Source organism: the organism of the source record quoted next, unplaced genomic scaffold, assembly GCF_019419815.1.
Source record: "Pyrus x bretschneideri cultivar Hongxiangsu unplaced genomic scaffold, Pyrus_bretschneideri_v1 Contig13, whole genome shotgun sequence".
In the NCBI taxonomy this organism is placed as follows: Eukaryota; Viridiplantae; Streptophyta; class Magnoliopsida; order Rosales; family Rosaceae; genus Pyrus; species Pyrus x bretschneideri.
In genome coordinates, this window is record NW_025999424.1 from 3,997,083 (window position 1) to 4,019,007 (window position 21,925).

At 38.8% G+C, this 21,925-nt stretch overlaps 2 protein-coding genes and 1 pseudogene across 3 annotated transcripts in view; 1 reads left to right on the forward strand and 2 right to left on the reverse strand.

Moving 5' to 3' along the window:
* Positions 1-21,925, forward strand: part of LOC103962758 (eukaryotic translation initiation factor 3 subunit M) — a 78,202-nt gene that overhangs the window by 14,615 nt on the left and 41,662 nt on the right. Inside the window, exons 2-10 of one of the 2 annotated variants that reach the window (XM_048579031.1) lie at positions 3,906-4,035; positions 4,399-4,537; positions 4,616-4,828; positions 4,918-5,056; positions 5,800-5,950; positions 6,038-6,147; positions 6,230-6,327; positions 6,436-6,505; positions 6,650-6,906. In XM_048579031.1, the coding sequence (XP_048434988.1) occupies positions 3,906-4,035; positions 4,399-4,537; positions 4,616-4,828; positions 4,918-5,056; positions 5,800-5,950; positions 6,038-6,147; positions 6,230-6,327; positions 6,436-6,505; positions 6,650-6,739 (1,140 nt within the window). In that variant the 3' untranslated portion in view covers positions 6,740-6,906. Of the gene's footprint in view, positions 1-3,905; positions 4,036-4,398; positions 4,538-4,615; positions 4,829-4,917; positions 5,057-5,799; positions 5,951-6,037; positions 6,148-6,229; positions 6,328-6,435; positions 6,506-6,649; positions 6,907-21,925 lie in introns of those variants that run through there. The other variant, XM_048579032.1, reaches the window with a different exon arrangement.
* LOC125474866 (receptor-like protein kinase FERONIA) lies at positions 322-3,198 on the reverse strand. The gene has a single exon (XM_048579027.1). It carries the CDS (start codon positions 3,021-3,023, stop codon positions 459-461), a length of 2,565 nt encoding a protein of 854 aa, XP_048434984.1. The 5' UTR covers positions 3,024-3,198; the 3' UTR covers positions 322-458.
* On the reverse strand, positions 7,200-14,247 carry LOC125474869 (annotated as a pseudogene).

Below are 21,925 nucleotides of genomic sequence, written 5' to 3' on the forward strand. Positions count from 1 at the left end.
CTATGCATCTCACATAACCATTAATTCACAATCATAAACCATAAACTTGTCCGGAAGTTGTAATGGAGCACATTCCAGCCAAATTGGGGATCGTATGAAACTGTTTTTGTAAGCACTTTTGTTGACAAGTGCTTTTATTAAAAATACACAAGGTTTTACTAAAATCAGTGTGTTTCTTGGAAAAATACTTGGGAGTGCTTTTTAGAGAAGCATTTGGCATGTGCTTGTTTAGAAAATGCTTCTATCTAGAAGCACTTTTAAGTTTCTCCCGCTATTGTGTGGTCATAAGTGCAGTCAGTTTGTAGAAATAGTTCTGCAATATAACGCAATGGCAGACACTGCAAGTGATTCAGCATTCAATTGGGTTCAAACATAGTATATAAGAAAAAACATACTCATATCATGGTCAGGCTTACCCATAGCCTTTAAGTCTAGCCAGATTACTCTAATGTTGCTCATCATCTCCCATTCGGATCGTTGATCTCTGAGAAGATCGTCTCAGATATGCACTGAACGGATTCATTCGTAGCGTAACCTGGCACGCTAACAAAGGCATCCTTGTTGTTCTTTTCACCGCAGTTCTGATGTTGTTGCAATGCAAACTCAAGCCCCTTCACAACGTCGTTCATTGACGGCCTTTCCATCCCACTATCATTGATGCAACTCATAGCAATTTCCACATACTTGTTCAAACACTCGGTTTCAATCTTACCCTTCATGTTCGGATCAATGATTTGATCAAGTTCCCCGTCGTGATGACAGCTCTTGGTCCACTTAGCCAAGTTCATTTGCCTTGTCTCCGCTGCATGCACCACAGCTGGTCTTGCGCACAGTACTTCACACAACACTACACCGAAAGAGTACACATCGGACTTCACAGTCAGTTGTTGACGTCGGTAGTATTCTGGGTCTAGATACCCAAAACTACCTTTCACGACTGTGCTGATGTGGGCCTTGGACATGGTGGTCGTGCCCATTTTCGACAATCCGAAATCCGAAACCTTGGCCACCCATTTCTCATCCAATAAAATGTTTGTGCTCTTCACATCACGGTGGATGATAGTGCGCTGGGCTTCGCTGTGTAGGTAGCACAACCCTCGCGCGGCGCCAATGCAAATTTGGAGCCGTTGTCCCCAGGAGAGAGGTGGGTTATTGGTGTGGTAGAGATGGTCGGCAAGTGTCCCACGTGACATATAATCGTACACCAAAATCATCTCATTTTTATCAGTACAACAGCCAATGAGAGACACCAAATTACGGTGTCTGAGTTGTGAAAGCAGCTCGATTTCTGTCTTGAACTCGCGGGCTCCTTGCGATGACTCGGTTTTCAGCCGTTTGATCGCAACATGAGTAGCCCCGTCGTCGATATGCCCTTTGTACACGTGACCAAAGCCGCCAACACCAACAATGAAACTCTGGTTGAAGTTTTGGGTGGCGATTTTGATCTCCGCCAGTGAAAAGTAGCGACACAAATCGGACGGTAAAGAAGAGCCGCGAGTCTTGGTTGACTTGGTCGTCGAAAAAGAAAATGGACCCCACTTTGTTCCTTGCCTGGAGCTTGAGTCCTTGACTTTTCTTCCTCTCCGGAAAACCAAAAATCCGACCAGAGAGGCTAAAACAAACACACCTGAAACTACACCGGCGATGACGGCAAGCAGAGGAATCGATTTCTTGTCTGAAACTTTCGGGCTCTCCGCCGGAGCTATTTTGAGAGGCGGGTCGGGGTTTGGTCCGGCGAGATTCCTCTTTGAATCACTGAGCTTGAAGATCTCGAGTCCGTTCAAGATTGCATCGTTGTAATTCGTCAACAGATCTTTTGGGGTGGTTTGCAGTGCAAGAAAGAGATGAACTTTCTTTTTACTTCCGGCGCCTGCAGGCACGAAAACGACGTAGTCTTTGTATACCGGCTTCCCATTACCGCCGCTCCACGCGATTACATCCGCCATCGGCTCCGCCGTCTGATTGGCGATGAAGATTTGAAACAGCCGGTCCCTGAGCAATGTAACATCACCTTCGAACTCACAAAAATGAAGCCGAATAAAGTAATAAAACGTAGAATCTACCGGAAACTCCCAGGTGAGATTATAGCTCTTGTTTATGGTTTTGTTCCTCCCCATCGACCGACCGCTTCGGTAAACTTCTTCCGGAGCAGAGTACTTCGGAATTTCCGAAAAGTCGAGCTCAATACTACTGTTTTGCGGCAGAACACTAAAATTTTTACTCAAAGCGTCCAAATAGTTGTCCTCCGCTTGAAAACCATCCCAGTTTCTGTACATTCCAGTGTCCTGATTGAACGAGAGCTGAGATCCGCCGACGTTGATCCGGTAGACCATCTCCATGGCGGTGTTATTTTCGATCGGATACGGGTTTATGCTGCCTACGAGAACAGCCCCATCTGCGCTTTGCGGCGGAGTGTAATAAAGATTGTCGGGCATGGACACGATTTCGATTCCATTGATGAAGGCATAGGCATCTGGACTTGCTCTACTCGGAGTGAACGTGATGTTCAAGCTCTGTTCGGATGCAATGTTGAGACAGAACTCCCTGGATACTGTCTCCGACCAGGAAGCGTCGGCGGTGACGGAGGCGTTGAAGTCGCGGAGAAGGGTAAAGCCGCCGGCTTCGACTGAGAAGAGGGATTTAGATCGGTCGAACTCGGCGGCGTAGAAGGTGGGGTAGAAGTACAAGCGGATGAACTTTTGGCCGCTGGTGAGTGGAAACGTGTACGTAAATTCGGAGCGAGAGAGCCGAGCTGTGGTGTAAGGCACTTGGCTGGAGGAGGAGATCGGGGTTGCTGCTTTGAGTACGGATGAGCTGCCAGCTGCTTGGGAGGGGGAGAATTTTGAGTTGATATCGCCACTCCAAGTTCGTCCGTCCCGTTGGTTGACCTCGTCGCCGGAAAAGCCGCACTGTAGGGTGATGTCATCGACCGGTTTGTAGACAGAGGGTGAGTCTCCGGCCACGTGTAGGGTTATGATTTGCAGAAACAGGGTAAGGAACAGATGAGAAAGATTGGGTTTCATGGTAAGGTGTTTGCTGCAATTTGGAAACGGGGGAATCTGTTGCTGCTTATTATCGTAAGCTTAACAAAATTCCATTTATAATTGAACTTCTAACTGGATTTTGAATACTTTAATGGTGAAGTGTTTCGTTGTAATTGGAAAACTGGGTGTCTGAAAATTCAGAGGTTTTTTTTTTTTCACCAAATTTCTGATGAATATTGAAGCAGCTTGTCTTGTCCTCTACTCTGAGTCGGAGTCGTTATATTATTGTTTGAATGCACAATTATTGAAAATCTAGGGCAAAACAAAAGTAGTGGGGCATGAGAGAAAATTTAAGGAAAACCACTCAAAAAGGTTTGAAAACTTTAAATTTTAACAATAAAAATAAAATAAAAGGTACAGTAAATAGTATCAAGATTGACTTTTTAGTGTAAAAATGTGATTTTTCGTTAAAGTAAATAATATCGAGAACTTTTCGTTAAAGTTCTCAAAATTTAATGGGGGAGTGACTTCTCTAGCCACTTTATTGCGTACTACGTGCTTAATCTCGAAACTCAGTTTTAATTGTAATGCTTACGAATCCGAAACTTGGGTTTGCGGTGACAAAAACATTGGGCAAATGTATTTCCGCATTCTGCATTTGGTAATTGTGAAGTAAGAATTGATATTTCACCACCATTTTTACCCAACGAAAGAAATCCGAGATACGCCTTTCTGTATTATGTATATAGATACTGTGCATATCACTACGGAAGTTGGTGAATTTCTTGTGGGCCAATTCGGCAACTTCTTTCTCAATCTCTCATGGAGTAAAATTTTCATCAGTAAGAGTCAAGGAATGACCCTTGTTCTTTGATTTCCATATAAAGGAAGAGATTTATCTTTGTCATGATTATCTGCCAGGTTGCTGAGCCGCAAGTTACTAGACTACGTGCTGAAGCCCAAGAATGCGTGGTAATGGACAGGTGGTTCGAATTGGTGTCCCTTATGCTTACTTCGGCTGAGGTCATATTGTCAAAGGTCTCGGAAAAAGGTACAATCTGTATTGTTAGATGTTTATGTACTCTTTAAATGGATAAAGAGGCTTATTATTGCATTGCACAACGGTGCAGAGGTTTTTCTTCCAATTCTCGTTCATCCACTATTGTATCAATGTTTGCTTGAAGTTCCTTAGTCTAATTACTTCAAAATTCTGCATGTGTTTTTGGTCAGTTATGTAGATTCTACCATTGTAGAAATTGAAATTCATAATATTCTTTAAAATGTTCTTATTAACAATTTTGGATGATATGGACTTAGTATCAACTCATTCAATTAGTAACGACAATTAAATGCCATCTTAATGGTTTTGTCAATGTTCATCATAACAAATTCATGAATTTTTTTTTCCTTCTAGATCTTGAGTGCATATTCACTGTTATCTGCAATGTTGTTACAAAGTCTGAAAGTCCAGATGAAGCACTGGAGATGGCAAAACTTATATCCTCAAAGATTACTCAAAAACCAACTGACAAGCCTGCATTGCGCTTAAAGATGTATGATACCATTGTGATCATGACTTTAGCTTTTTATTATTTTGAATGTACTTCTGACTGTTTTTGTTTTGTTTACAGTTTGTTCAATCTGTACAACCTACTGGAGAACCCATATAGCCGGTTCTTAGTCTACTTGAGTGCTCTTAATTTGGCTATCCATGGGAAGGTCACTGAACATGTCATCCCTTCATTCAAAAATGTGGAAAGTTTTTTGAAAGAGTGGAATATTGAGATCTCTGATCAGAGACAGTTATTTCTGACAATCGCTAATGTTCTGAAAGAACACAAAAAGTATGCTTTGTAATCTTTTTTCTATATGTACATGTCTTTCCTCTATTTGTTTTAAGAACAGTTAATTATATTTTCTGTTGTATTTTCAGCTTGGCAAAGGAGTCTTTCAAATTCCTGACCAAGTACTTGGCGACATTTTCTGGTGAAGATGTGCATACGTTGAGTGAAGCCAAAGAGGAAGCTATACGTACAATTGTGGAATTTGTGAAGGCCCCAGACATGTTTCAGGTATATTTGTAGGATCTTGTGGAATTTCAAAATTTTTTGGAACTAATTCTTTAGTCCATGTTTCTCTTTGGTGACTGTTCATCCTTATTTACAAAATATATATATTTTTTTTGGTTTAAAAAGTTATATTGTGTGGTGGACCCGGTTCATTGTGTAGTAGTTTAGAATCAACTCTTATAAAGTAATTTATAAATTTTATTGTTTTTCTGGCATTTTGAAGAAGCTACTATGCTTCCTCTGCAGTTACATATAATATCTGTATAAACATGACGGAGTGCTGACTTAGGCCTAGTTTGATACTGAGGTGATTCTGAAAAAAGCTGGTATAAAAAAAAGCTGGGAGATGTTTTTGTATTTGGTAAACATTCAGCTTCAGCTTTTTTCTACAGTTTTGGATGAAAAAAGCCAAAAACAAGAAGCTGCAAAACCCAGCTTTGAAAAACTGGTTTTTTTTCACATCTGTTTTACATAAAAGTTTACCAAACACTATAATACTACTTTTTTTTTTTTTTTTAAAAGCACTTTTACAAAAAAGTTTACCAAACACTCTGTTGCTTTATTTCACAGCTGCTTATTCTCACAACACAGCAGAAGCAGTTTTTTTTCAAAGCACAGCAATACCAAACCAGCCCTTAATTTCATCACTTCAAAAAAACTGGTTTTTGGCAGTTGGCTCTGATGATCATATTCCCCCCTTCCATCAGGCATTTAGATAACTGATGTGTTGGTTTGTTATGCTGCAGTGTGATTTGCTAAATTTGCCAGCTGTAGAGCAACTGGAGAAGGATGCTAAGCATGCATTGGCATATCAGCTTTTGAAGATCTTTCTGACTCAGAGGCTGGATGCTTACTTGGAGTTTCAGGCTGCAAATTCTGATTTACTGAAAAGCTACGGTAAAGTTTAGTTTCATCTGACTGGGCTTTCTTCGGATTATATTCATTTTTCTGTTCGTCTAAATTATGCTTTCTGAAATGTTATAGGTCTTGTCCATGAAGACTGCATAACTAAGATGAGGTTGATTTCCTTGATGGATCTTGGTTCTGATGAATCTGGACAGATTCCTTACGGTGCTATCAGGGATACTCTTCAGGTTAGGTTGGCTTACCTTTCTGGTTCTAGAAGTTTAAAACTGACATCATGGTTAATTATGCTTATGCAATTATTTTTGGCAGATTAATGATGACGAAGTTGAACTTTGGGTGGTAAAGGCAATAACTGCTAAGTTGATGGACTGTAAAATGGACCAGATGAATCAAGTGGTGATTGTGAGGTTAGTTTGTGTTTCGTACCTTCTGCGTACACACAAAGATGCATATAGTTGTTTATTCATTCTTTTAGGCTTCTTTGTTCTTGAACTGAATTGGCCTTTCATCTACAGCCGCTGTACTGAGAGAGTATTTGGGGAAGAACAATGGCTTACACTAAGAACAAAGTTAGCAACTTGGAGGGTAAGTAACTTCAACTGCTTTTTCATTTTTAACTGACCAGTAAGAACCGATTCATTGCTACGGTATAACAAACCACCCTTTGTATTGCATTGTCCATAAATCTTCATTATATAATCGTATCTTGACAGAGTTTCTCATTGATAGGGTAATATTGCAAACGTTATCAGCACCATTCGAGCTAACAGGATAGCTGACGAGGGATCACAGGCAGTGCAAGGCTTAGTTATTCGTTAGAAACTTACGGATCTTAATGTAGGTGCTTGATTGACTTACGAGAGTTTGAACGAACGAGTGTTATTGATTCCCCGCTATTTTGGAATTGGATCAAATGTTTTGAAAATTTTGACAAGAAAATAGTCTCGTGTTGGTTACAAATGGTATATCATTGTACTCTTGCGAAATGATGAAATGATGATCTACTGCTTATATCAGTGGTAACTTTTGTTGCGTTTAACAGGAAAATTCTTTTGTCCGGAAGTTGTAATGGAGCATATTCCAGCCAAATTGGGGATCGTATGAAACTGTTTTTGTAAGCACTTTTGTTGACAAGTGCTTTTATTAAAAATACACGAGGTTTCACTAAAATCAATGCAGTCAGTTTGTAGAAATAGTTCTGCAATATAACGCAATTGCAGGCACTGCAAGTGATTCAGCATTCAATTGGGTTCAAACACAGTATATAAGAAAAAACATACTCATATCATGGTCAGGCTTACCCATAGCCTTTAAGTCTAGCCAGATTACTCTAATGTTGCTCATCATCTCCCATTCGGATCGTTGATCTCTGAGAAGATCGTCTCAAATATGCACTGAACGGATTCATTCGTAGCGCAACCTGGCACGGTAGCAAAGGCATCCTCGTTGTTCCTTTCACCGCAGTTCTGATGTTGTTGCAATGCAAACTCAAGCCCCCTCACAACGTCGTTCATTGACGGCCTTTCCATCCCACTATCATCGATGCAACTCATAGCAATTTCCACATACTTGTTCAGACACTCGGTTTCAATCTTACCCTTCATGTTCGGATCAATGATTTGATCAAGTTCCCCGTCGCGATGGCAACTCTTGGTCCACTCAGCCAAGTTCATTTGCCTCGTCTCCACTGCATGCACCACAGCTGGTCTTGCGCACAGTACTTCACACAACACTACACCGAATGAGTACACATCGGACTTCACCGTTAGTTGTTGACGTCGGTAGTATTCTGGGTCTAGATACCCGAAACTGCCTTTCACAGCCGTACTGATGTGGGTCTTGGACATGGTGGTCGTGCCCATTTTCGACAATCCGAAATCCGAAACCTTAGCCACCCATTTCTCATCCAATAAAATGTTTGTGCTCTTCACATCACGGTGGATGATAGTGCCCTGGGCATCACTGTGAAGGTAGCGCAACCCTCGCGCGGCACCAATGCAAATTTGGAGCCCTTGTCCCCAGGAGAGAGGTGGGTTGTCGGTGTGGTAAAGATGGTCAGCAAGTGTCCCACGTGCCATGTAATCGTACACCAAAATCATCCCATTTTTATCAGTACAATACCTAATGAGAGACACCAAATGGCTGTCTGAGTTGTGAGAGCAGCTCGATTTCCGTCTTGAACTCGTGGGCTCCTTGCGATGACTCGGGTTTCAACCGTTTGATCGCAACAGGAGTGGCCCCGCCGTCGATATGCCATTTGTACACGTGACCGAAGCCGCCAACACCAACAATGAAACTCTGGCTGAAGTTTTGGGTGGCGGCTTTGATCTCCGCCAGTGAAAAGTAACGACACAAATGTGTTGGTAAAGATGATGACCCATCTGAGGCAGTGCCCTTGACTTTCCGCCGCCGCCTAAAAACCAAGAACCCAAGGACAGAGAGTCCAAGTGTTCCGCAAGCTACACCGACAACCGTGGCAAGCAAAGGAGTTTTGGTGCTAAGTTTTAAAACTCAAAGTTTCTAATTCATTTTCATTAGTTTTCCTCTTATTTTTTTTTTAATTTTTATTAAATTTTCGTCTTGCCCATACCACAACACAAAACTATCATCTTGATGTTCTAAAAAATGTATTTTTGGTGAAAATTTTCTTCTAATCCATGTCAAAAAAAATTTGAAAATAAGGATACAAATATAAAAGGTATTTGAATCTAAATAAAGTAACGCACTAAGAAAAAGAAATTCAATGGAAAAAGAAAAAGAAAAAGAAAAAGGCGGGGGGAAAAATGTTATGATCGATACTTTGATCCCGATCCTTCCTGAAGAGAGTTGCTATAGTACTAGCGATTGTACCGAATTACAATCGCTATAACACTAGCAATTGTACTCAATTAAAGTCGCTAGCTTCGTACCGATCCCCCTCTTTTCAATTTTTTTCTTTTTATTTATTTTATTTTATTTTATTTATCTTACCATAACTACAAATTATCATATTCATGTTCTTCAAAATATATTATCCCATGCTAAATCTATTATAATTAATATTTAAACACTTGAAATTAATGATTTAAAACCTAAATTTAAAGATACTCTCATATTTTCAACTTGAAAAAATCAATAAAAAAATAGTTTCAGGACCTAATAAACAGTATCACATCCAAAGGTCTTCCAATATTTTCTTTAACTCCGACGCAAATATTTTCTAAAGCTAAAAATTTCAAAATTTCACAAAAACTGTGATTTACAACCCATAGTTCTCTAATCGATGTTGAGAACTTTTACAATATTCGTTATAAACTTATAAGCCAAAGTTATAGTCATTTTACTCGCACCACATGTTTCCTAAAATTAATTTAGCACATTCCCAAGATTTTGGACACCTACAAATCTCTTTGGGAGACCCCACTATTAGTTTTTTTTTTTCCTTTCTATTTTTCAACTTCAAAAAATTAACGAGAAATAGTTTCGGGGCTTACTAAAGGATAAAATCACATCAAGTGAACATTTTCGTTAATTCCCACATAAAATATTTGCTAGAGCTAAAGGTTATGGTTTAATAATTAGTAATTATGATTTACTAATTAATTTTATGTAGTTAATAAGTGTTAGGTTTATTGATTTTTCAATATTTATCGGAATATAAATATTTTTAGATTAAAACATCTATAAAATTAACACGCCCCTAAACACTTGAACTTAGGATATTATTATTCACATGCCCCTAAACACTAAACCTCATAGGCCTTGATTGCTTCTACTGCAGCTTGAACTTTTTAGTGGGCATGTGTTTGGACTTAGGCGTGAGTTTGGACTACGTCTAAACCATTAATTTTATTTATTTAAAATTTTATTTTTTGGGAGTTTTAACGAAAAGTTCGCGGTACTGTTCACTTTAACAAAAAATCACATTTTTACACTAAAAAATCAAGCATGGTACTATTCACTTTACCCTTTATTTTGTCTTTATCATTAAAACTCAAAGTTTTTAAGCCATTTTCATTAGTTTTTCTCTTTTTTTTTTTTTTTTTTTTTTTTGTTAAATTTTCGTCTTGCCCATACCACAACACAAAACTATCATCTTGATGTTCTACAAAATGTATTTTTGGTGAAAATTTTCTTCTAATCCATGTCAAAAAAAATTTGAAAATAAGGATACAAATATAAAAGGTATTTGAATCTAAATAAAGTAACGCACTAAGAAAAATAAATTCAATGGGAAAAGAAAAAGAAATTCAATGGAAAAAGAAAAAGAAAAAGGTGGGGGGAAAAATGTTACGATCGATACTTTGTTCCCGATCCTCCATGAAGGGAGTTGCTATAGTTCTAGCGATTGCATTGGCTTACAATCGCTACCATTCTAGCAATTTTAATCAAATAAAGTCGCTATCTTCATACCGATCCCCCTATTTTCAATTTTTTTCTTTTTATTTATTTTATTTCATTTTATTTATCTTACCATAACTAGAAATTATCATATTCATGTTATTCAAAATATATTATCCCATGCTAAATCTATTATAATTAATATTTAAACACTTGAAATTAATGATTTAAAACCTAAATTTAAAGATACTCTCATATTTTCAACTTGAAAAAATCAATAAAAAAAATAGTTTCGGGACCTAATAAACGTTATCACGTCCAAAGGTCTTCCAATATTTTCTTTAACTCCGACGCAAATATTTCATAAAGCTAAAAATTTCAAATTTTCACAAAAACTGTGATTTACAACCCATAGTTCTCTAATCGATGTTGAGAACTTTTACAATATCCGTTATAAACTTATAAGCCAAAGTTATAGTTATTTTACTCGCACCACATGTTTCCTAAAATTAATTTAGCACATTCCCAAGATTTTGGACACTTACAAATCTCTTTGGGAGACCCCACTGTTAGTTTTTTTTTTTCCTTTCTATTTTTCAACTTCAAAAAATTAATGAGAAATAGTTTCTGGGCTTAATAAAGGATAAAATCACATCAAGTGAACATTTTCGTTAATTCCCGCGTAAAATATTTGCTAGAGCTAAAGGTTATGGTTTAATAATTTACTAATTAATTTTATGTAGTTAATAAGTGTCAGGTTTAGTGATTTTTCAATATTTATCGGAATCTAAATATTTTTAGATTAAAACATCTATAAAATTAACACGCCCCTAAACACTTGAACTCAGGGTGTTACTATTCATGTGCCCCTAAACACTAAACCTCATGGGCCTTCACTGCTTCTAATGTGGCTTGAACTTTCTAGTGGGCATACGTTTGGACTACGTCTAAACTTTTAATTTTATTTATTTAAAGTTTTATTTTTGGGAGTTTGAACGAAAAGTCCGCGGTACCGTTCACTTTAACTAAAAACCACATTTTTACACTAAAAAATCAATCATGGCACTATTCACTTTACCCTTTATTTTGTCTTTATCATTAAAACTCAAAGTTTTCAAGCCATTTTCATTAGTTTTCCTTTTATTTTTTTTTTATTTTTGTTAAATTTTCGTCTTGCCCATACCACAACACGAAACTATCATATTGATGTTCTACAAAATGTATTTTTGGTGAAAATTTTCTTATAATCCATGTCAAAAAATTTGAAAATAAGGATACAAATATAAAAGGTATTTGAATCTAAATAAAGTTGTCACATCCCGACCCGGGCCCCCACCACAACCCGGGCTCGACTCCACCACCGTAGCACGATATTGTCCATTTTGGGCCCCAACCACGCCCTCACAGTTTTGTTTTTGGGAACTCACACGAGAACTTCCTGATGGGTCACCCATCTAGCCCCCTTCTCGCTTAACTTCGGAGTTCCGATGGAACCCAAAGCCAGTGAGCTCTCAAAAGGCCTCATTCTAGGTAGGGATGAGAATATACATTTAAGGATCACTCCCCTGGGCGATGTGGGATGTCACAAAAGTAACGCACTAAGAAGAAGAAATTCAATGGAAAAAGAAAAGAAAAAGGCGGGGGGAAAAATGTTACGATCGATACTTTGATCCCGATCCTCCTTGAAGGGAGTTGCTATCGTGCTAGCGATTGCACTCAGTTACAATCGCTAGCACTTGAAATTTCATGTTCTTCAAAATATAGTATCCCATGCTAAATCTATTATAATTAATATTTAAACACTTGAAATTAATGATTTAAAACCTAAATTTAAAGATACTCTCATATTTTCAACTTGAAAAAATCAATAAAAAAATAGTTTTAGGACCTAATAAACGGTATCACGCCCAAAGGTCTTCCAATATTTTCTTTAACTCCGACGCAAATATTTCCTAAAGCTAAAAATTTCAAATTTTCACAAAAACTGTGATTTACAACCCATAGTTCTCTAATCGATGTTGAGAACTTTTACAATATTCGTTATAAACTTATAAGCCAAAGTTATAGTTATTTTACTCGCACCGTATGTTTCTTAAAATTAATTTAGCACATTCCCAAGATTTTGGACACCTACATATCTCTTTGCGAGACCCCACTGTTAGTTTTTTTTTTCTTTTTCCTTTCTATTTTTCAACTTCAAAAAATTAACGAGAAATAGTTTCGGGGCTTAATAAAGGATAAAATCACATCAAGTGAACATTTTCGTTAATTCCCGCATAAAATATTTGCTAGAGCTAAAGGTTATGGTTTAGTAATTAGTAATTATGATTTACTAATTAATTTTATGTAGTTAATAAGTGTCAGGTTTGATGATTTTTTAATATTTATCGGATTCTAAATATTTTTAGATTAAAACGTCTATAAAATTAAGTTTAGATAGTGTACATAATTTTTTTTTTAAATTATTTAAAAAAAAAAGTCTAAATTAATTTTTTAATAATTTTGAACTAAAATTTAACCTATTTGGAGCAGGAAAATTATTTTTGAATCAAAACTTAAATTGAAGTTTTAATCCAAGAATTAGAGTGTCGCCGATAAATGAGCAAAAATCGAACAAAAAAATTGAAGAAAAAAGAAGCACAAATTAATAAAAAACCTCACGGTGTAAGTCACACACTAATTTTTGATGGTGTCCTCGATCTGGCGCTAGGTTTTGATGGTGTTCCCCTTGCTGGGGCTATAGGAGGTGGGTTGGGGCTTGGTCCGGCGAGATTCTGATTTGCACTGAGTTTGAACATTTCGAGTCCGTTCAAGATTGGGTCGTTGTAATTAGTCAACCAATCCTTCTTGCTTGCTTCAAGTGCAAGAAAGAGATTGACTTTCTTCGGGATTGTAGGGTCACCCGACATGAACACAACGTAGTCTTTGTACACTGGTCTTCCATTTCCACCGCTCCACATGATTATATCTGCCATTTGATCAACGGATTGATTGGAGATGTAGATACGAAATAGCCTGTCTCTGGGCATCGTAATATCACCTTCAAACTCACAAAAATGAAGCCTAACCAAGTAAGCAAACATTGAATCCACAGGGAATTTCCAGGTGAGATTGTAGCTCTTGTTTATGGTCTTGTTCCTGCCCATTGAGCGGCCAGTTTGGTAAACTTCTTTCGGAGCAGAGTACGTATTTCAGAAAAGTTAAGTTGAACGTTATTGTTTAGCGGTAAAACACTATACTTCTTACTTAAATCGTCTAGGTAGTTGTACTCGAGTTCCAAACTATCCCACTGACGGTCCATACCAGTATCGTGATCGAAATAGATCTGCCTTTCGTCACCGATATTGATTCGGTACACCATCTCCAAAGCAATGTTATTCTCGATGCGAATCGTGTTTTCGCTGCCTACATAAGCAACCCCATCTGGGCTCTGGGGTGAAGTGTAGTAAAGATATGGGGGCATGGAGATAATTTCAATAAAATTGATAAACGCGTAGGCATCTGGGCTTGCTTTGCTTGGAGTGAATGTGATATTCAAATTCTGTCCTGCCTCGGCAGAACTCTTTGTATATAATATCCGAGCCAGAAGCATCAGCAGTGACTGAAGCGTTGAAGTCATGGACAAGGATAAAGCCACCGGCTTTCACTGAGAAGAGGGCTTGGGATCGGTCAAAGTTGGGGCCGTACGAAGATGGGTAGAAATACAAGCGGATGAACTTTGGGCCGGAAGAGAGTGGAAATGTGTAGGTGAATTCAAAGCGGGAAAGCCTTGCTGTGCTGTAAGACGCTTGGCCGGAAGAAGGGGGAGAAGGTGCTTCTTTGAATATGGATTTGTTACCAGCTGCCCCGAATGGAAAAAAAATTGTGTCAATATCTCCACCCCTATATTTGGAGTCTTGGCTGACTTCGGAAGCGGAAGAGCCACATTGAAGTTTGATTTGTTCAGACGGAAAGTAGATTGGTAGCGAGTCCCAGGCCATGCACATGGTTATCGTGTGGAAAAAAAGGGGAAGGATGTTGAATGTTTGATGTATATTTCATATTTGAAAAACATTACACGATGCAACATATATGGGAGAAGAAAAACGTGAAGAAGAAAGGAGGACCATGGCAGCTAAGCCAACATAATGATGACCTCCAATCCCACTAATCTTAATCTATTATCTAACTTTAGCTTTACAGTGAAGAAGGGCCGAAAGCAATGGATAAAAACAATAGATGATGGAGGACCGAAAGCAACAGCTAAACACCAACAGCAGCTGAGTTGTTATCCACCCTACTTTTAATAATGACACATCCAATACTCTCCCTCAAGCTGGATCCAAAAGGTTGATAGATCCAAGCTTGCCAAGAAGAAGCTGAAACTGATGAGAGGCCAATGATTTTGTGAATAGGTTCGCAAGTTGATCTGAGCTCCTTACAAAATGCGTTTGGATAACCTGAGATTGAACTTGTGTACGAACATAGTGACAATCGACTTCAATGTGCTTGGTTCTCTCATGAAAAACTGGGTTGGAAGCAATGTGCATTGCAGCCTGATTGTTACAGAAAAGGGACATGGATTGATGATTGAAAACACCTAAGTCACACAGTAAACCTTTGAGCCAGATTAGTTCACACGCAGTAGATGCCATTGCCCGATATTTTGCCTCAGCACTGGATCTTGCAACGACAGTTTGTTTTTTGCTTTTCCATGAGACAAGGTTGCCTCCTATAAACGTGCAAAATCCCGTTGTAGACTTACGATCAATGGAATTGCCAGCCCAATCTGCATCACAATAACCTGTAATCTGAGTGCTTGCATTTTTCTTCATGATTATACCACGTCCCACAGAACCTTTTAGATACCGAAGTATCCTTTTGACTAGGTTAAAGTGCTCCATCGTGGGAGAGTGCATAAATTGGCTAACAATACTGACAGCATAGGTAATGTCTGGCCTTGTGATGGTCAGGTATATCAACTTACCAACCAACCGTTGATAATAACTTATGTTTGGAAGAGATTGACCCTCTAAGCTGACCTTAAGTTTAATGTCAAGAGGTGTAGGGACCGGTTTAGCATCACTCATGTTTGCTTCCTTAAGGAGATCCAGAACATATTTGCGCTGGTTAAGGAAGAAGCCCTTGTGAGATGTAGCCATTTCGATGCCAAGGAAGTATCTCAGAACACCAAGATCTTTTATTGCAAAGCGTTGCTGAAGGGAGTGCTTGAGTTCTTTGATTTCTTCAGGGTTATCTCCGGTGATGATCAAGTCATCAACATACACAAGAACAACCAATGTACCAGCGGTGCCTGAGCGTACAAATAAAGAGGAGTCCGCATTGCTTCTTCCAAAACCAACACCGATAAGGACTGAACTGAGCTTAGCATACCAGGCTCTCGGTGATTGTTTAAGACCATAAATTGATTTATGCAGTTTACACACAACATCCTGTTTATGACTTTGAGAGTGACTCGGTGGTAATCTCATGTAGACGTCTTCTTCAAGCTCACCATGTAAGTGTAGACATCGAAATTTCAGTAAAACAAATGTTCACCAATGCATTAAAGTTTTGACGTGTCAAGGCATACATGGCATACGCCACGTGTTGTACAAATTATACACGTGGCGTGTGACTCAACAAAATAGGGAGAAATACCCTTGAAGGATTAAACAAGTTTTTCTTCTCATTTTGGGCAATGACAAGGCAAGTACATTTCAATCCATTACGGATCAAAGCAAGTTTTTCTCATTTGGGCAATGACAAAGCATACACATTTCAAGTTTAAAATGGTGTTAAGTGGGAAATTAAGCCATAAGTTACACCACTTCAAGTTTAAAATGGTATTAAGTGGGAAATTAGGCCATAAGTTACACCACTTCAAGTTTAAAATGGTATTAAGTGGGAAATTAAGCCATAAATTACACCACTTCAAGTTTTAAATGATATTAAGTGGGAAATTAGGCAATAAGTTACACCACTTCAATTTCAATATTGCATTAAGTGGGAAAATTAGGCAATGGTGCTTGGAAAAGAAAAAAATATTTTGTGGTGGTGATTCATTCTCAAAGCCTATAAATAGGCTTCTCCATCAAGGTATCAAGCATCAACCAATTCACAAATACATTTCTCCACACACCAAAACCTTGAAGCCTTAGAGTTCTAAAGCTCTCAAGAAAATCCCGAAGGATCAAGAAAACACTCTTCGTTCTTCGTCAAATCCTCCTTCAAGATCAAGCCCCAACGGCCCTTGAAGAACTTCCACCAACTCAAGATCAAGCCCCGACGGCCCTTGAAGAAAGTGTTCATCCGTTCATCCCAAGATCAAGCCCCAACGGCCCTTGAAGAACTTCCACCAACTCAAGATCAAGCCCCGACGGCCCTTGAAGAAAGTGTTCATCCGTTCATCCTAAGCTCAAGCCCCAACGGCCCTTTGGATCAACAACCTCAACAAATCCACACATCCAATCGTTCTTCAAGATTAAGCCCAAAAGCCCTTGAAGATCCACTCATCCATCAACCTTCAAGATCAAGCCCAAAAGCCCTTGAAGAAATCCACACAACCATTATTCAAGATCAAGCCCTGACGGCCCTTGAAGGAAGTGTTCATCCGTTCATCAACTGTTCATCCTTAGATCAAGCCCCGACGGCCCTTTGGATCAACAACTCATCCACAAACCTACACCCTACGAAGATAGAATCAGAGGACCAAATTTGAGAGAGATCGTAACCCCAAAATCATCACACAAAAAATATTATTTTGTACACGTTATTCTTGTTTCTTGTTTCAAGGAACTTTCGTGTTCACAGTAAGAAGGCGTTTTTTACATCCATTTGATACATAGGCCATCCTTTGTTGACAGCCACAGACAAGAGTACGCGCACTGTGTTCATCTTTGCAACGGGGGCAAAGGTTTCCTTGTAATCCACATCAAATGTTTGAGTGAAGCCACGGGCCACTAATCGTGCCTTGTGTCTTTCAATAGACCCATTCGAATTGAATTTAATCTTGTATATCCACCTGCAGCTTACTATCTTCTTTCCTTTGGGCAGTGGCACAATGCTCCAGGTTTTATGTTGATCGAGTGCATGCAGTTCATCCTGCATTGCTTGCTGCCACACTTGGGATTGGTTAGCTTCTTGAAATGATTGAGGCTCTTCATGCGCAGATATATTACTCAAATAGGCAGTGTAATTGTGTAACAACTTTTGATAAGAACAGTAGTTGGATAAGGGGTGCTTGAGCTTGTACGTAATAAAGTCTTGCAGTCTTGCTGGTGGGTGCCTCTCACGAGTTGGATTTCGTCGAGGTATGGTAGGAAGAGACTCTTCTGAAGGTTCTTCAGGACCAATACTACGTAGAGTTTCATCTTCTACAGACATGTTGCTGTCGTCATATGAATCCGGTTGATTTGGAGCCACAAGATCCATTGTGTGAGTTTGATCACCCGCATTGTTGAGTATCTCAGTCCTTGGCAGTGGAAACATGTCCAAGATAATCTCCCCCTGACTTATACTATCCAGAGACTTACTGTAATAAGAGTTAGTTTCATAAAATTGAACATCCTTTGAAACAATTAATCTCTTAAGTTGTGGATTATAACACTTATACCTTTTTTGTGTGGATGAGTAGCCAAGGAAAATGCATTTAGTTGCCCTAGGATCAAGTTTGTCTCGATGTAATGACTGAACATGAACAAAACAGATGCATCCAAAGACTTTAAGGTGAGACAAGTCCACCTTTCTGTTCTTGACTATCTCCATTGGGGATTTGAACCCCAAAACCCTACTAGGTAATCTGTTGATCAGGTAAGCTGCTGTCATGACGCTTTGAGACCAAAAACGTTTTGGTACATTCATTTGTAACATCAATGCCCTAGTTTTTTCAAGGAGATCTCGGTTTTTTCTCTCGGCAACACCATTTTGTTGGGGTGTGCCAACACAGCTAGTTTGATGTATGATGCCATTGTTGCTCAAATATTGAGTCATGACTTGGGACATGTATTCTGTGCCATTATCAGACCTTAGGGTTTTGATTTGAGAAGAAAAATGATTTTTGACAAGGTTGTGAAAGTCCTTAAACACTTCCATCACCTCACTTTTTGATTTTAACAAATATAACCAGGTGGCTCTTGAATAATCATCAACAAAAGTTATGAAATATTTATAACCATCAAAAGATTCATTTGTTGGTCCCCATATATCAGAGTGTACAAGCTCAAAAAGATGAGAAACTCTAGACATCGAAGACCCTAGAGGTAGTCTTGTTGCCTTTGACAAATGACAAGTTTCACAGTGGGTTGATTCTTTGCCTAAGTCAGGAAATAAGGTGGATAAGATAGGTTGAGATGGATGAGCTAGTCGTTGGTGCCACAAGGTGGAAGCTTGAATGGAGGTATGGATGGACTTTGACTTGGCATGGAACCCACATGAAGAGCTTTTTGATATGTAATAGAGACCATCAAGGTAAAGCCCCTCACCAATCGTCCTCTTGGTTATACAATCCTGAAAAATGACAGTTTTTGGTGAAAAAATGGCCAAACAATTTAAGGAATTTGTGATTCTTCCCACTGAGAGAAGTTGAAATGGAAATGATGGGACATATAGGGCCATAGACTCTATTTGATCAGATATCGGGTGGATTTTTCCCTTTCCTACAATCCTAGCACCTTCACCATTAGCAACAGATACATGTGAAGGATTATGTAGTTTCTCAAATCTATGTAACTTTGACATTTGATTAGTCATATGGTCTGTGGCACCAGAATCTACAACCCAAAAATCATGTAACTCATTTATTTTAAGAGCAGTTTGGAAAGCAGTTACGATACCTTTCAAGTCTGTCTGAGGTACATAATCAGCATCAGCTAAAAAACCTGCAAATTTGCCCATCAATGCAGTAGTACTTCCATCTTCATGATTAATCGATCCATCCTCTTTTCCCTTCTTTTGTTGGAGATACGCTGCAAACTCATTTAAAAGGATGGCAGGATTTGCAGTGAACTGTTGATAGGTATCAACATTGTTGATAGATGAAGATGTTGCAGTGTTGGCACGAGGGTGTGCTCGACTTGTCTTTGGTGCGGATTTATCCTTCATGAAGTCAGGTTTGAGTTCTGGATGTAGGATCCAGCACTTGTCTCTCACATGCCCGATGTTGTCACAATGTAGGCACTTTAAATGAGGGTTTTTTCCTTTATATCTTTTTTCATTTGTCAGGTAAGCCCTAGCTTCTGTCACGTTGGTTTTTATACCATTGTTCATGACTTTTCTCCTTACTTCCTCACGTTGGATAGTTGCACAGATACTAGTGAAGGATGGTAGCTCCGAGTTCATGAGAATGTGACTTCTCAAATCCTCATATTCTGAGCTCAAGCTAGACAATAATTGAAAAATTTTATCTTCTTCAGTTCTTTTAAGGAGCACAGAGAGATCAGTTGTGTGAGGTCTGTACACATCTAACTCATTCCACATGCTTCTCAAAGAACCAAGATGTTGAACAAAGCTTTTACCTTCTTGCTGTATGTTGGAGATATCCTTCTTGAGTTGAAAGATGCGAGCTGCATTGTTTTGATTTCCATACATCTCCTTCACGGTGGTCCAAAGGATGAGAGACGACTCGGAATAGCTGAAGATTTCAGCAATATTCCTTTCCATAGAATTTAACAACCATGACATGACCAGTTGATCTTTACATAGCCACCCTCCATATTTTGGAGAAGAAGCATCTGGTGCAGGTTGACTGCCATTGATGAAACCGAGTTTGGATCTTCCACCGAGAGCAAGACTAACAGCCCTTGCCCATGGCAAATAATTAAACTCATTCAATAATACTGAACTGAGTCGTTGGTTTGGATTGATATCCATTTCAGAAGCGCTTCCAGATGAAGAAGCAATGATACTTCCATCTGCCATTGTTTTTGAAAAATAAACACAGCAGGTTCGATATACAGAACTGGCTCAGGATGATGCCCGCTCTGATACCATGTTGAATGTTTGATGTATATTTCATATCTGAAAAACATTACACGATGCAACATATATGGGAGAAGAAAAACGTGAAGAAGAAAGGAGGACCATGGCAGCTAAGCCAACATAATGATGACCTCCAATCCCACTAATCTTAATCTATTATCTAACTTTAGCTTTACAGTGAAGAAGGGCTGAAAGCAATGGATAAAAACAATAGATGATGGAGGACCGAAAGCAACAGCTAAACACCAACAGCAGCTGAGTTGTTATCCACCCTACTTTTAATAATGACACATCCAATAAAGGAGAAAAGGAGTGAGAGTTTTATTAGGGTGTTTGTTGTTGGGGTTCTTCATGGTTGTAAGAAAAACATAGAAAGGGTGAGGTGTTGCCTGTTTAACTAATTTTCTCACTGGAATTTGGTATCTTGATGAGGCCGTTTACACTGCCTATTCGCATTGTATTTCTGTGAATGATCACTTTAATATCTTGCTTAGCTATAAGTCTACACAAAGTCTTTGTGCGGTGAAGAATGAGTCACTCGATGTGTATCTTCTTGGAATAGTACGTGGTTCTTGTCAATTCAATTAGAGGATGTGGTTGGAGAAATAATACCACCTTTCTGGAGATACAGAAAAATCTCTCATTATTTGCTTGTGTTGTCACATCATCATAAAATTCTTCAGATCAGCGTTGGCCCTTGATGCAGAAAAGAACGACTTTTGTGCTAACCAAAATTGTTATTTGCATCAGTTCTATGAGCAGCTCCTTCCCTGTAAGTAAAATCGGAGCGAGAATAATGTGTTGTGGTGTATGGCACTTGGCGGACGGAGGACGACAACATTGAAGGTGGTGCTTTGGATATGGATGTGATACCAGCTGCTTGGTGTGCTTCTAAAGGGGAAAATGTTTGAGTAAGTATCTCCATTCCAATTTCGTTTATCATACCGATCGAATATGCTACTGGAATAACCACATTTTATGGTGATATCTTCCACTGGAGTGTAGAACGTTGGCGAATCTCCTAAAAAAAGTTGATGTTCCACCATAGAATTAATTGGCAATATGAAGAATAGCGCAACTTATTTTTAAGTCCATGCATGGTGGACGTACGATAGGGTGACAATGGTGTGCAAATACAAACAAGGAAAGGTAAACAAGAAGAGTCAGCCAGGGTTTGTTCAAAGTCTTTGCATAGAAGAGACTTGCGCTGAAGCATCACTTGAGCAATTTCCATTCCTTTTCCTCTATCACATTGGATGGATGTATCTTCCTGTCATGATGTGTACACTTTTACTTAAGACTTGTGTTCTTGACTACGGGATAACACATCCGAGTTAAATATTTTGCTTGGTTCCCAATGAACGACACAAATAGCTTTGGCCGGAAGTAGTGAGGTTAAATATTCTGCAAGTAAAATCGGAGTGATACTTTGAATATGGATGTGATACTTGCTGCTTGATGCGAATAGGAGGGGAGGAAATCGTACTCCCAAACTGAGTACCTCAACCTCAGGAGTACAAGAATAAGAGGAAAGAGAATCATACTCCCTAACCAAGTACCTCAACCCCAGGAGTACAAGAATAGGAGTGATGGTCTATCAACCACATGTAGAGATTCAATCTCTTCCATTAATATAGCATCCACCCGAAAATGACCTTTAAGTTTTTAGCATGTTGTTGATGTCGAAGCTCTACTACACGCGAATTAAGCATGATCTTTGAATATGCA